The sequence below is a fragment of the Crotalus tigris genome, unplaced genomic scaffold, assembly GCF_016545835.1.
Source record: "Crotalus tigris isolate CLP2741 ecotype Arizona unplaced genomic scaffold, ASM1654583v1 scf7180000018335.1346539, whole genome shotgun sequence".
Classification (NCBI taxonomy): Eukaryota; Metazoa; Chordata; class Lepidosauria; order Squamata; family Viperidae; genus Crotalus; species Crotalus tigris.
In genome coordinates, this window is record NW_024096950.1 from 514,119 (window position 1) to 528,427 (window position 14,309).

Consider the following 14,309-nt stretch of genomic DNA (forward strand, 5'->3'; position numbering starts at 1 on the left):
AGGCATGATGTGATGAAATTTTAATTCTGTCTTTGTGAAGTTATTACTACTCTCCCTTTAAAAGATGAGAAAGAACAAAGATAGGAATTTGGCTGAGCTTTTTGTATTTATGTTTTTATCTCTTGCTTGCCTTATGACGAATTGGAATTTATGGCCTTAGAACAGTATCTTTGGCCCAACCCTAATAAAAAAATTATCTCCAGAGATTTAATTATGATTTCTAATATTCTCTCATACTAGCATATGGCAGTGATGGTGAACTTTTCAGAGACCGAGTGCCCAAACTGCAACCCAAAACCTACTTATTTATTGCTGGGTGCCAGGTGGGCGTGGCCCTTTGGGTGGGCGTGACTGTTGTGGTCATGGCAGACTGGGTGGGTGTGGCCAAGGTGGGCGTGATCACTTTGATGTTGCTCGTGGGGAGGGACACCTGTGGGGGCTGGGCAGGGTTGGGGAGATCCAGGGGGTTTCTGGCAGGTGGGGCAGTGGGGAGGAGGCTTGTCCTGCAGGATGAGGCGAGGCAAGGTGAGGCAGGGTGGGGGTGCCATTGTCACAGAGCAAGGCAAGGCAGGGGCCGGGGCGGCTGCTGCCTGACACCATCAGCCCCCGCACACAGAGGCCAGCGAGCGCATGGGTGCTGGGATGTATCCAGCCATGTGGGACCCCGGCAAGTTAGCCGGTGGCTGGCTGAAGAGGGATGGTTGCCATCTCCGGGTTATGGCGCGTCTGCCCACAGATGGGCTCTGAGTGCCACCTCTGGCACGCGTGCCATAGGTTCGCCACCGCTGGCATATGGGGTTCGCTATATTGTAAACATTTATTTAGAGGGGCTTTTAAAATAAGGAGCTTATACATTACTTCTTCTATTTTTTTTTTTATGTAGGATTTCCTCTGGTGGATGTCCCAAAGATTGCCTTTGTACAGGCGGAGAATGCGTTAGCGCACAAGAGGAAAAACAGTCTAGGCAACTCATTTCAAGCAAAGAGGGCCCGTCTTAACAAGATCACTGGTAAGCTGTCATTTCAGATCAGCTACAGTGGCTGTTGAAATTGTTGGCCTGGTTCATATTTGGCAAGAAAGTTGTGTGTGAGAGGGCGTGTGTGTGTGTGTGTGTGTGTGTACAGGTAGTTCTCGACTTGCAACCAGTCATTTAATGACCGAAGTTACAACAGCCCTGAAAAAAGCGACTTATTACTGGTTTTCTACCCTTGTTCACGTGATCAAAATTCAAACGCTTGGCAACTGGCTCATATTTATGACGGTTGCAGTGTCCCGGGGTCACGTGATCACCTTTTGTGACCTTCTGACAAAGTCCGTGGGGAGGCCAGATGCATTTAACAACCATGTTACTAACTTAACTACCCCAGTGATTCACTTGACAACTGTGGCAATAAAGGCCGTAAAATGGAGCAAAAGTAACCTAATAACTGTCTTGCTTCGCAACAAAAATTTTGGGCTCCGTAAATCGAGGACTACCTGCATAATGAGCATTAGCAAAGTGGGAGATGGTAATTTTAGAAAATACGTTTAATGAAAGGGTAAAGCAAGCCCGTGCCTTTTTTTTTTTTTGCAGCAGTTATTACAGATTTTTAGCTGTCAAGAGAACCAATGGCTTGCTGTAGTTCAGATTTGCTATTATTTGCTAATAAATGCTGGGTTTTGATAAAACTTTTGTAAAATGCAGTCATAGAACTGCAGGACGCTGCAAACAGGTGTAAATGCTGGGCAGTCGCCAAGCACGCGAATTAGGATCATGTGACCATGGTGGGGCTGGCTATCGTAACTTTGGAACCGGGTTTTAAGTCCTTGGGAAGGTCTTTTGTAACTTCAGATGGTTGCTAAGCGACCGGTCGTAAGTTGAGGTCTACCTACATTTGAACATAGCCACTTCTGGATTCAAGGAACCGGATCCCTGCAGTTTCTAAGCAGGGTTTGTCTAACAGTTTTGCAAGCTTGCTGGCATGGGCTGGATGTAGGAACTCTCATAGATTGATTCCCTCCTGTCTCCTGTGCTCTCCCCAGATAATAAAATATCAACTTGATATTCTATCAGATAGAATGCCTTGGTAAGATCACACTTGGATTACTGCATCCAGCTTTGGTCGCCCCAATGTAAAAAAGATGTTGAAACTCTAGAAAGAGTGCAGAAAAGAGCAGCAAAGATGATTAGGGGATTGGAAGCTAAAACATATAAAGAACGGTCACTGGAATTGGGTATGTCTAGTTTAATGTAAAGAAGGACTATGGGTGACATGATAACAGTATTCCAATATCTCGGGTTGCCACAAAGAAGAGGGAATCAACCTATTCTCCAAAGGACCTGAAGGCAAAACAAGAAACAATGGATGGAAACTTAATTGAGAGAAACAACATATAACTAAGGAGAAATTTCCTGACAGTTAGAACAATTAGTCAGTGGAACAACCTGCCTCCAGAAGTTGTGAATGCTCCGACACTGGAAGTTTCTAAGAAGAGATTGGATAACTATTTGTCTGAAATGATACTGGTTTTCCTGCCTGAGCAGGGGGTTGGACTAGATGACCACCGAAGGTCCCTTCCAACTCCATTATTCTGTTCTGTTAACTCTCTACTTAAGAAGAAATGCAAACAATTTAAATGTTTGCATCATAAAACCAGGAACTAGAAAGCCGGTTTGATTTAGTGATTAAATCTCTAACTTAGCAACCAGGAGAACATGAGTTCTAGTCCTGCCTTGGGCATGAAAAACCAGCTGGGTGACTTTGAGCCCCTCAGCCCAATACATCTTAACAGATTTGTTGTGATGGTTGTTATTCTAATTTATGTAGTTGCCCATCTGTCCTAGAAACTTTCGGCAGCGAACCAAGTAAAAACAAGACATTCCATTAAACATACCAAAACCATCACAAATACAAGCATCTGAATTTTGATCACACGACTAGAGGGATGCTGCAAAGGTCGTAAGGGCCCTACGTCACCTTTTTTCAGCGCTGTAGTAACTTTGGTCACTCAATGAACGACTGTTAAGTCGGGAACCACCTGTACTGAGAGCCACCTGTACTCAGATCTACCTGTGCAGCCATCCTTGACCAAATGCCACGGCGGTTATTTCCAACGGGGTCCTATTTTTATGATGCTTTTTTTCTTGTACAGGGTTGTTGGCATCCAAAGCTGTCAATGCTGATGGTGCTGAAAAGAAACAAGACCGCAAAGAAGCAGCTCCAGTCTTGGAGCAGGTATGAAATTGTAGAGTTGATTCTTTTCCGAGGGCCATTCTGGAATGTACTATGGGAAATACCAGATCTGTGATGTGAATATTGTCTTGCTAGGCAGAATCCGAGAGGGCACTAAAAGAACGACGTGTATGTACATATACCTCTGCGTCAATGAAAGTAATGGAAGTAAATCTGTTGCTCCTAAGGATGCCTAACCCGGAAGCCAGTTCGAGATGCAGTCTGGACTGGACTTCTGTCGTTTGGCCTTAGGCCAGAGGAGTTGGATGTCTTAATTTATGGTTACCTTTCTTTTCATTGTCTATGGAGATTCTCAGTCATCCAGGTCATGGTTGTCCCAAAGGCACTTTTTCAAAAGGCAACTGGACTATCTTCGTTTTTTTTTCTCTTGAAGACGTTTCACTTCTAACCCAAGAAGCACCTTCAGTTCACAAAGAACAGAAGATGCTTCTTGGATAAGAAACAAAATGTTTTCAAGAGAGAAAGAAAGAGAGAGAAAAGAAAGTTCAGTTGCCCTTTTAAAAAAGCACATTTGGGACTTTATTTTTAATTTTCATTAGCAAAACATTCCAAGAATCAAAACAAACAAACAAAAAAAACCACCTGGATGTCTCTTCCCAGGTACTGTTACACTATACCTGAAATTGTGCCAACAAGTGACTTAAAAGACCCTTGATGCAAATTCCAGTTGCGCCTTCACACAGGGGTTGTTGACATCTACCAGAACTTCTTCCGAGGGAAATTTCCTTTCTGTTGTAAGAATTGGTGGTTGTAAACTTGTATGTGTTTATGGAACTGTTCAATGAGCCATATTACTAACCCTCCTCCTCCACCACCTCCTCCTCCTCCTTGGATTAAGCGCTAGATTTTTAAATAAATATTTAAAAAGGAAACACATTAAAAACCTCTTAGGGACTTGGTTTTCGTTCACATTTAAAGGAGAGATGCCTGCATTCGCTTTAATTTTTCTGCTCCATTGGATTTTCTCGTGCCTTGCATTTAGTGCATAACTATGACTTTTAAGGACAAGGCTGGTGAGTTAAGCGTACTAAGAGGATAGTTTGCTATTCTCAGTACGTTGGAGTGGTTCCCAGAAATGAGCTGCTCTTTCTCAGTGTGCTAACTTATGAGTTTAAGGCAGTGTTTCTCAACCTTGACAATTTTAAGGCATGTGGACTTCAACTTCCAGAATTCCACAGCCAGTATTGCTGGCTGTGGAATTCTGGGAGTTGAAGTCCACATGCCTTAAAATTGTCAAAGTTGAGAAACACTGGTTTAAGGCTTTCTACCCAACCAGATAGTAAGGACGAGCTGTTTCTGTCCCCTTTACTAGGTTCCTAATATATTCCTAGAATATTCTGATAGACCTATTGCAGTGTCTCATTTTATATAACCTAGAAAGTTAGCAGTTGAAAATAAAATAGTACAAAATCCTAGGCCCCTGTAATCCCCAGATTTCTAGCTGGTAGTAAGATGTTCTACTGAACCTGCTTTGCAACAGCTTTTTCTAACATAGTTTGGCTAGTGAGTTCTTCATAGTTAGGACGGATAGCGTAGGCCACAGGGTTCAAAATTGGGTCTTTAAGAGCAAAATCATTTGACTTTAAATCCAGATGAATTGAATCTAGCTTGTTCTCAATTTACCAACTCTGAACTACCGTGTGAACATGCCCTCAGTATGCTTAGCAGGTGTGCGTGACTTAAAAAGCTGTCAGCAAATTTGGCCTGTGAGGACAGATCTAAACTTACTCACATTTTTTGTACTGAGTTTGGATCGTTAATGTTATATTTAGCATAGTTTTGGTTTCATGAATAGATATTTTTTAAAATAGTTCCCCTTGAAAAATATTTCTACACTGTTGCTTTTTTCTCCTGAAATGAATCCTTTTTTTGAAAAGCTTGATTCATTTTGGGCCACATAATTGAATCAAAAATACCTATTCAAGACACTTCACAGCTGTTTCCCCTCCCCCCCATTCCTTTGCTGTTCCAGTGCTGGTTTGGAGGAAGATCCATTTTGTGGAATATATAAGCTTTATCCATATGCTAATTCAGATCCATTTGGATTTAGAAATTAGGCCACCAGACTAGAAGGAACATCTGTTGTTTTCATGCCATTGCTTTTGATACATTGATCAACCCTTTGGATCAAAACAAAAACTGGCTTTTATTTATTTTGAGCAGAACATTTTCATTTTAGTTTGAATTGGGCAGCTAAATTGCTTCGGCAATCTCTCTCGGAGGAGCATGAAAGTGCTCCTACAGCTCCTTCCTGATCTCTAAACTAGAATTCAGTTATAACTGTTTTCTTAAGGGCCACATTTAAGAGTTTTGTCCTCATAATTTTATATGAGAATCGTTTGCATACGATTTTCTACGCAGTTTTGGAGGGCAATTCTGTATATTTCAAAGCACAGAGCAGCCCCGTATTCCCGTGAGAGCTTCCTACTGAATTGGCCTTCTTTGCTCAGGCAAAATACCCATTTTTAGCCTCAGCCAAATCGAAGCAAGCATTTTTTTATTTAACATACCATTCCCCCCCCCCTTTCCTTTTTCTGTCCCTATCATCTTTTTCTAAACCTTTTTACTCAAAAAAGGAAACGTCCAAACTTATCAACTGGGGACGATTTTTATTCCATGTCAGTTGGATCCTCATGCCATGGTGCCTTTTCATACTCCTGCACCTATGGCTGATCCTGGCAGAAGCCAGACAAGGGATATTGCAAAAGGCACCAGGAGAAGCAATGGAAGAATTTTATCTATGGGGATTGGAGGAGAGTTATAAAATAAGAGTTGTTATTTTTCCAGTTGTAAATGTGCGTTTTTGTAACTCACCAGAGTTTCTTTCTTTTAGATTTTTTTTTTTTTTGCACATTAAGGATAGATTGACCGCAGAGAGAGAATTGAAGGTCTAATGAAATTAAGAAGCTATAAAGCATTCAAAATATGCAACCCTTGTTGGCACTTTTCCCAGTTTAGCCACCCCGTTCATTAACCAAATAATGGATTTTGATTCTGGTATCTAATTTCTACAGTTCAGATCAGAGCATGTAAAACTTTAGGTGGAGCGGATAAAATATTTCTCACCAGATACACCTGTCAACATTATTTAAACAAAAACACCTTAGTGGAGTCATCATGATGCCAGAATTGTTATGATGCCAGTGGAAGGAATTAGGTATAATTTCATTCCACAGTGTGCTGCTTCCAAGCACGCCTCCAAACCTATTAAATTAAAAACCTGGTGACTGTTCCATGAACCACACAACACAAATTCATTTTATTTATTTAAACAATTATACAACTGCCCATCTCACAGCAGTGACTTTGATTGGCATACAACAATTAGAACCACCACAAAAATAAAAAAATTCATCACACCCCAATTTAAAACACTAACCCTCAAAACAAAATATATATAATAGCTTGGCTCAAAAGGCTGGAGGTAGTCACACCAAAATTGAAATGCCAGTTTTGCCGATCTTGTTCTGTAAGCTACATAATGTAAAACAATACTTTTAAAATTAAAATTAAATGTGGCTGGTCTTCTTGGACTCTTATAGACTGTTATTAACATTAGAGATTTAACAGCCTATAAAATATGAATTTGTAAACCCTTGATAGAAAACATATAACCAAGAGAAAATTGGTACAGAAAAATTGGAATTTGAAATGGAAAGAAATTTGTTGCCTGAATGAAAGAAATAATAGATTAATGAGAAAAATATAACATTTTCTTTTAGCTTTCAGCCAATCATGGCAGTGGTTCCATCCAAGAATCCGTTATCGGTCTTTTAAGTTATACATACACAAACAAAAACCTGGTTCTACTTTTAAACCTGAAACTTAAAGTTGATTTTCAAATGATGGTTATAAAGAAAATACATTTGGTTAATACCAGTGTGTGTACAGCCCAAATCATGTTTTTTTCTAGGAGGACCCGGGTTGCAAATTTGACATTTGTTTTCTAAGGCATAAATAATTTTTTTTAGGAATCAGTGGCTTTATAATGCCAAGGTGTCTGCAGCTAAACATTGATGGTTAAAAAGTTATAATGAAAAGAAATTCAGATTGTCTCCTCTGGTTGTTAATTTCTCTTCCCACCTTTCTGGTTTACAATATCTTAAACCTAAACCCTCAGGTTACATGTTGCAGGTACAGTAGTTATTTAATTGTGTTATTAGGATCGGGCCTTGTACTTAAACTTTAGAACAATATCTGCTTAGATTAATTAATTTTCATTAAGGTTCTTTCTCATGTTTAATTTTGTCCTTGTTAAAGAGGTTTAAGCACCTTATTAGAACAAGTTTTTAAAACCTTGTTTTAAATAATTTTGTAACTTTGAAAGTAACGGTTTCTGTAGTGATGTCTTTCACACGTGAAGATGAACAATAAAATCATTTATTTACAAGCTATGGCTCTAATTAATTTCTGGCAATTTTCTTAACAAGCTTTAGCTATGTCCTACAATCTTCCAGTTGTTTTACATGAACAAACGATGCTCAGTGAACATGCATAACTGGATCAGGAATAGCATGGATGACAATTGAGTGGAATGTTTGCTCCGCCAGTCTTTACATCATATTTCCATTACATTGAATGTAGCAAGGACATTGAACCAGAACTACATTCTGTCTTATCAAGCACGACACTAATCCTATTGTGGTTGGGGTAGTTTCTTTGCATAGTCCATGCATGTCCTAGGGCTGCTTTGCATTATTTATCTAGTCATCCGTGCCTAACATCCATCTTTTGATGCAAAAGTCTCAGCCTGGAGAACACGTTTTGGGTCATGAATTTGATTCTTACTATGTAAGTTTGCTTGTCTGTTTTTAATGAAAAGGCAACGATCCTGAATTTCCCCCAATGCTTGAACGAAAAGGCTTACTGGCAAAATATTTAGCTCTGCCAGATGAAAGTGGTTTGAACTGTTTGTGGGGGAATAGCTCTCTAGACATGTATGTAAAATACTGGTATTTGTAAATTGAGGTTATGTTTATATGATGATTCATTATGTGTATTGGAACAAAACGGATGTAGAGTCATTACATTTTGAAAATATATGCTTTGTTTTTCCTGACTTGATAAATTGACACTCGTTGTTATTGCTTTTAATTGACAAATTTTATGGTCCTTATGACAGCTAATGTACAGATGATGTCCAGATTATGTGCTAAAATACAGAATATAGTCAATGATTTAAAAAACTAAAGGGACCCTGCCAGCCTCTTCATATCTTGTATTCAGACTGACCTACATATGTGGGAAATTGTGGATTTTAATAATGACTCATTTAATGATTTTGAATCTGGCAAACAGGAAGCTAGAATATTTGCATCACTAGATAGTTTTGTAACACAACCGAGTTTTATAATTGCAAACTCTCAGTTGTGCTTTTTAAGGCATGCTATAGAAATTCCTGATACAGAAATTTGGTCAACTCAATCAGAGATTAATATGTTTGGAAGAATTATGATGCTCAGTCATTAAGAACTGAAGAGATGTGCAAGGCTTCACGTCCTAATCCAGAGATCAATACGAAGTATAAATTGCATATGGAAGGGTTTACTTCAGACATGGAAGAAATACCCTTCTCCTCCTGCTGTGTTATGCAAGAATGCTTGTGTGGAACATTAATTTCTCTGTGAAATGAAGGAGGAGAATGTTCATAGAACAGGCCTACTGTGGAGAGGAGATCACTGGATTGGGATGACAGCCTTTGGCCTCGTCCCTTTTTAAACTGTTAATATGCTTAATTTAAATTTTTCTTTCCTTCTGGGAAAAAAAATGTTTAAAGTTGCTTTTTTTTTTTAAAAAAAAAATCAAAGTAGAATGCGAGAGCTACAGTGAAGAAAATGCAATAAAAGTATCAATTTCTTATTATTTATTCAGGAGATATCACCTAAGCCTCAAAGTCAGAAAAAATATGAAGCTGATATTGGCAGTTCTGCCAACATTCAGAAATCGGCACTGCTGCTCTCCAACCTGGCTTCAGGAAAGTCGCGCAGCAAGAAATGCAAACAAGAATCTGGAGATTCTGCAGGGTGTCTAAAGCCCCTTAAAACACCAATTTCCCCAGAATTAATACAAGTGGAGGATTTGACCCTGATCTCCCAGCTTCCTTCTTCTGGGATAAATAAAACTAGTGAGCACAGACATTTTAAAACATAACCTTAATTGAGAAGTCATCATTGGTGGGTGGGTGGTTGTTTTGTTTGAATATGGCTTGTTGATCATGAGTAGATTTTTGAAAAAAAAAAAAAGAAAGAAAGAAAGAAGCAGGACTTCAAGGAAGGTATGTCATGGAGTCTCTAACAGTATTATAATTCAATTCACCAGGAAAAAAAATGCAAGAACATAAGAGATTTCTTGTACCTTTCACATCTGAGGAAAAGCAGAAAATTTAAAACAACCGACCGCTCTTCCAATTTGCAAAGATTTCCTTGTCCTGTTGCCTGGAATCTTCTCTTTCCTCTATCCTCTCTCCTCTCTCTCTCCTATTTCTCCTCTCTTCCCCTTCATTTTTTTTTTTCTTTTCAAATTATACCAGGTGACTGACTCAAGACTGATTTTGGGTTTTGTTCCTGTGGAGCACAAAGTATAAAATTGCAGGGCAGAATTCTTCTCTGCAGTGACAACAGTGTCTCAAACTGCACAGAACAGCAAAGCTATTGGTGATTACATTCTTAGGAGAAGGAGAGCTTTTCCTATGTTTTTTTTGTAGCCCATCCTATATTCTTCTGCTTTGACAAGCCAACTCTTATTTTCTCCATTGCTGGTTAACAGGAAGCAGTTATTCCACGTTTGAGATAAAGATTCCAAAATTGTTTTCTGAGATGAGATCCAGGAATGTATCAGTTGAAATGTCTTACCATTTTAGAAGATGTCTAAGCATGTTCAACATCAACAAAAAAAGAAGATTTGTTTTTTTGTGTCCAACTTCAGCACACTTTTCCTTGTCCATAATCCTCTCTCACCTATAGATTAAAAAAAAAAATGTTGGGAGGGGAGATGTTTTTATTTTTGTGAAATAGCAGCCTAAACCTTTTTTTTTTTTTTTTTTGCTCCTGAAAAATGGTAAAATGAATCAGAAGAGCTATTTCTTTGGGCTGTCTTATAATTGGCATGCACTGAAACTCAGGATATGACCCAGAAGAAACTCAGGATATGACCCAAACAGTAGTATGTATAAATCCAATTGATTTGGGGAGAATATTTTCATTTAACAGGGCAGGGAATAAGAAAGGGCTAACTAACTAAACAAAAATTATCCCGAAAAAATAGGAGAAAACATTCATTGATCATTACATCTCCAGTAGATACAATGTCACATAAATCTGTAAGTAACCTTTGCTGAGGATGATTTGAGTCTATTTTAAATAGGGAAAGAGAGCAATTAAGAAAAAAAACCCACCTCCATTTAATAATTAAAACTCTTGCTTTGGATGGCTTCCACTTCTTTTTCCATTTTTTAAATTTATTTTTCGTTTGTTTTTTGTTTTGAAGCCAAGATAACTTTTAAATAGTTTTTAGTGTGGAACTTTATGGACCGTCTTTCATTGAGGAAAAAAAAAACACTTTTTTTTTTAAATTTGGAGTGTTTTGCAAGTGCTTTAAACTTCAAACAATTTGAAATGGAATTTTCTGCATGCCCCTTTAAATAATAAAATACCTCAGCTTCAGTAATTAGGAGTTGTAAGGTACACCTCTGAAGTGACTTTCATGATTACACATGCATGAAAATTAACTACATTGGTTTCAGTCTGTCCAAAACCTTGAAGTCCAATTATATTTAACAGAAGGGTCGAGCACTTTTTCACTGAAATTAATGTGATTTTGTAATGTTTAATTTTGCCTGGATGAAACTGTTAATCACAATCATAATTTCTTTCTGCCCATAGACAAATTCTAGAAGTGTGCTGAAAGAGGACAACTTATTGTCTCTATGGGGAAAGAACTTATGAATAATTGCATAAATAAATTTCACTTACCCACAAATACAAGATTACAAGACCATATCAAAATTTTTTAGTAGGTATTAAATGTTGCAACAGTTCACAGCTATGCAGCAAAGGACCAACTACTAAAACATCATAGCCAGCAATCCAGTAATTGATTTTTACTGTTAATGATTTATGCCATGCAAAGAATGCCAGGTTGCTTAAAAGCTATAGAAGACAATCATGCAATTATCTCATGTCAGATTATAGCTAATGTCTTAATTTGTTATAGCTAAATACCAAAGCAATTTGTAGGCAATTCATCAAAATAAATACTGAATGCAATCTAACAATAATTGAAAAACAATTTTTAAACTAATACCTATAATATAGATTTAAATAATATAACAGTGATATCCTTATTGTCCGCTAAGAGACTAGACTGTCTACAGTCTGTCAGCAAAATGAACAATTGATGTTCTCTGCACGATGCTTCTGGAGGCACTATGGTTCCAAGGAAAATATTCAGCATACATAGTATTTTTTAAGTATTAAAACAATTTTGGGTCTGAAGGTGTATCATTCTGTCCTTGAATTGATATCCTAGTAAACGGGGTATGCATTGTTTTATAATATCCTGCAGTTTTATTCATGAGTTAAAAAGACACGACAGTACATAAGCCAACTAGATTAGATGTGAAAGCTAGTGGCTTTTTGGGTCAAACCTACTTCAGACAAACTTATTTTAACACAAATTTTAGTGGTTGCTATTATGCCCATGGTTAGTCCCAGTTAGTTTTATCCTTCCCATCACCTATTTTTGTTTTTAAAGGTGTGAATTATGGGTAGATGAGAACTATTGGAAACAACTGTCTGATGGTTGTGTCTGCTTCATGAACATTGCAAAGTCTCTTTTTAACCAGCGAATATCCTTAGATCCTTCAAAAAATAGCCACCGGAGATGAAGATTACAGCACTTAGCAACTGATTCATTGTTTCATGATTTTCTAGAAAAAAATTACTTCTCTCTCTCTCCAATCATGGATGGTAAAGGGTTCTCCATCCATGCCCCAAATGAACCCAGGCTGGTCACTGGAGGGTAATGTATTTCCCTGTTAATATGGAAGCAGAGAGAAATCAAGCATTTTAAAATAAAGCCTTCACAAGACGTCTTTTTAACGAACTTCTGGTTAGTAAACAAGGCCTTTGCCACACTAGGGGTATAACTTAACAACACCTAGAACCCAATGCTCATCTGTTAATACTGCATTCTTTCTTTTGTGTAGTTCCCAATGTAGCTCATGTATCCCTTGAGAAGCATGGACTAAGTCGTCCTCTTGACTTAAGCAGTAACTTGGATGTTTCAGCCCTGTTCGCTGGGGAGGCTGTCCGCTATAGCAAACAAACCAATCAGGAGAAGGAAGAGAACCAGATTATTAGATGCCATCTTTCCAAAGCAGGATTGGATGGCAGAGTAGCTCCGGTGGCCCCAGGTAAAATGTCTTATCAATCTTTCAACAATATTAAATATGCATTCGCATTTACAGGGAACTGCGGGTCTCTCTGTGTTTCTGTCTATGCTTCTACGCATATCTAGAAAACATGTGTTTGCATGTTTGTTTCCAAGCCTCTATATATGTCCTGTTTATTTCCCAGGAAACAGAAACAGTTTGAGAGGATATTGGTGCCAAATCCTTGTAAGAAAAGGATAGTTATTTTAATTTGTAATTATAATTGAGATTGGACAACTCTATTGTAGCTAGCGTTCATCCTGCTACTCCATTCAATTCTATGTGGAAGTAACAGTCCGTAGACTGTTTTTAATCTTTTTAGCCCTTGATTTTATGTAGATTTTCCTAAGGTTAATGAACGCTGCCAATCTTTCAAGTCCAAGATGTATAAATGAGCTAATCAAAACATACAGGCTAGGTTCCTGTGTAAAAGATAGTTTGAGCTTAACGTGCTGTATGATTTCACACAACTTGATTTATACACTATATTTTATGGTTTGGATTGTTGTTTAAACTCAAATCATGAAAGTATGTCTTAATGGGTCCAGGAATCATCACCAATCTTTCCATTAAAAAATTGAACAAAAACTAATTTTTTGGGAAATAATAATAGCTAAAATTTAGATACATCTGTACCATCTTTGACTCTACAGGAACACTGAAAATTGAGAGGAAATCAAAATTGGAAGAGAGATCCTCATCTTTACTTGGTATGAGCATAAAATTAAGAACTTTTATGGTAATCTTTTTTTATCTTTTTTTTTAAATTGATCTGTATCACTTATAAATGACGATACCCTGTTTTTAATTATTGGGGGCATGATCTGATAGTTTTGTTTTTTCAATATTTTTGAGCCGTTGATTCATATTTGTTAAAGGGAAAATAACAAGGACTGAGATTATTTTGTAATTCTAAAATTGGATCAGTTACTAAACGAATGTGATTACTAGCTAACAGACTTGTACTTTTTGATGCCCAAATGCCATTGAAATTATGAGTTCGTTCACTCTGAGATTCTTAAAAAGTTCCAGTTTTGTGCAGACATACAAGATGCTGAGAAAAATGAACAAATCACATTAGAGCTGAGTGTTATATATAAATTGAGCTCTTTTCGTACTTTGCTATATTTTACTGGCCTATAAATCTTAGTTCCTAGTTTAAAATTGGTTCTTTCAAATATCCCTTCTTTTCCCAGTGCCTCCAGTGCTTAAAATTAATATTTGCTTATCACATATTTCCCCGCTTGAACAATTTCATTTTTTTCCCCCTAGGCAGGATATTGATACTAGGTGACAATTGTTTTAAGTGATTTGGATTCTTTTAGATATAAACTATCCTTCATTTAAATGACTTTTACCCTTTTTAAATGGCAGGTAAAAAGAAGGAGAAGGAGAAAAAGGAGAGGAAGGAGAAAGATCTGAAGTCAAAACAGAAGAAGAAGAAAAAGAAAAAGAAGAAATCAAAACAGCATGGTATACCCACCATATAAAATGAACAAAATATGTCCCTGTGGTTGCTCTCATATGGTGATGAATTAGATTTTAAAACAGGTGCACATAACCCCCCCCCCAAACATTGCTTTAGAATGTGCTTGTTGGCTCTCTTCAGGTACAACTTGCTGACTAGTTTTACCTGTTTTCAGGTG

The 14,309-nt window shown here is 37.6% G+C and overlaps 1 protein-coding gene across 5 annotated transcripts in view; it reads left to right on the forward strand.

Annotated features, from left to right (window-relative positions):
• The window catches only part of PHF20L1 (PHD finger protein 20 like 1), a 66,259-nt gene that overhangs the window by 31,784 nt on the left and 20,166 nt on the right, over positions 1 to 14,309 (forward strand). For 4 of the 5 annotated variants that reach the window (XM_039350453.1, XM_039350454.1, XM_039350455.1 and 1 more), the window contains 6 exons: positions 884 to 1,009; positions 3,133 to 3,215; positions 9,105 to 9,357; positions 12,439 to 12,645; positions 13,317 to 13,373; positions 14,038 to 14,136. In XM_039350453.1, coding sequence (XP_039206387.1) covers positions 884 to 1,009; positions 3,133 to 3,215; positions 9,105 to 9,357; positions 12,439 to 12,645; positions 13,317 to 13,373; positions 14,038 to 14,136 — 825 coding nt within the window. The remainder of the gene's footprint in view (positions 1 to 883; positions 1,010 to 3,132; positions 3,216 to 9,104; positions 9,358 to 12,438; positions 12,646 to 13,316; positions 13,374 to 14,037; positions 14,137 to 14,309) is intronic. The other variant, XM_039350456.1, reaches the window with a different exon arrangement.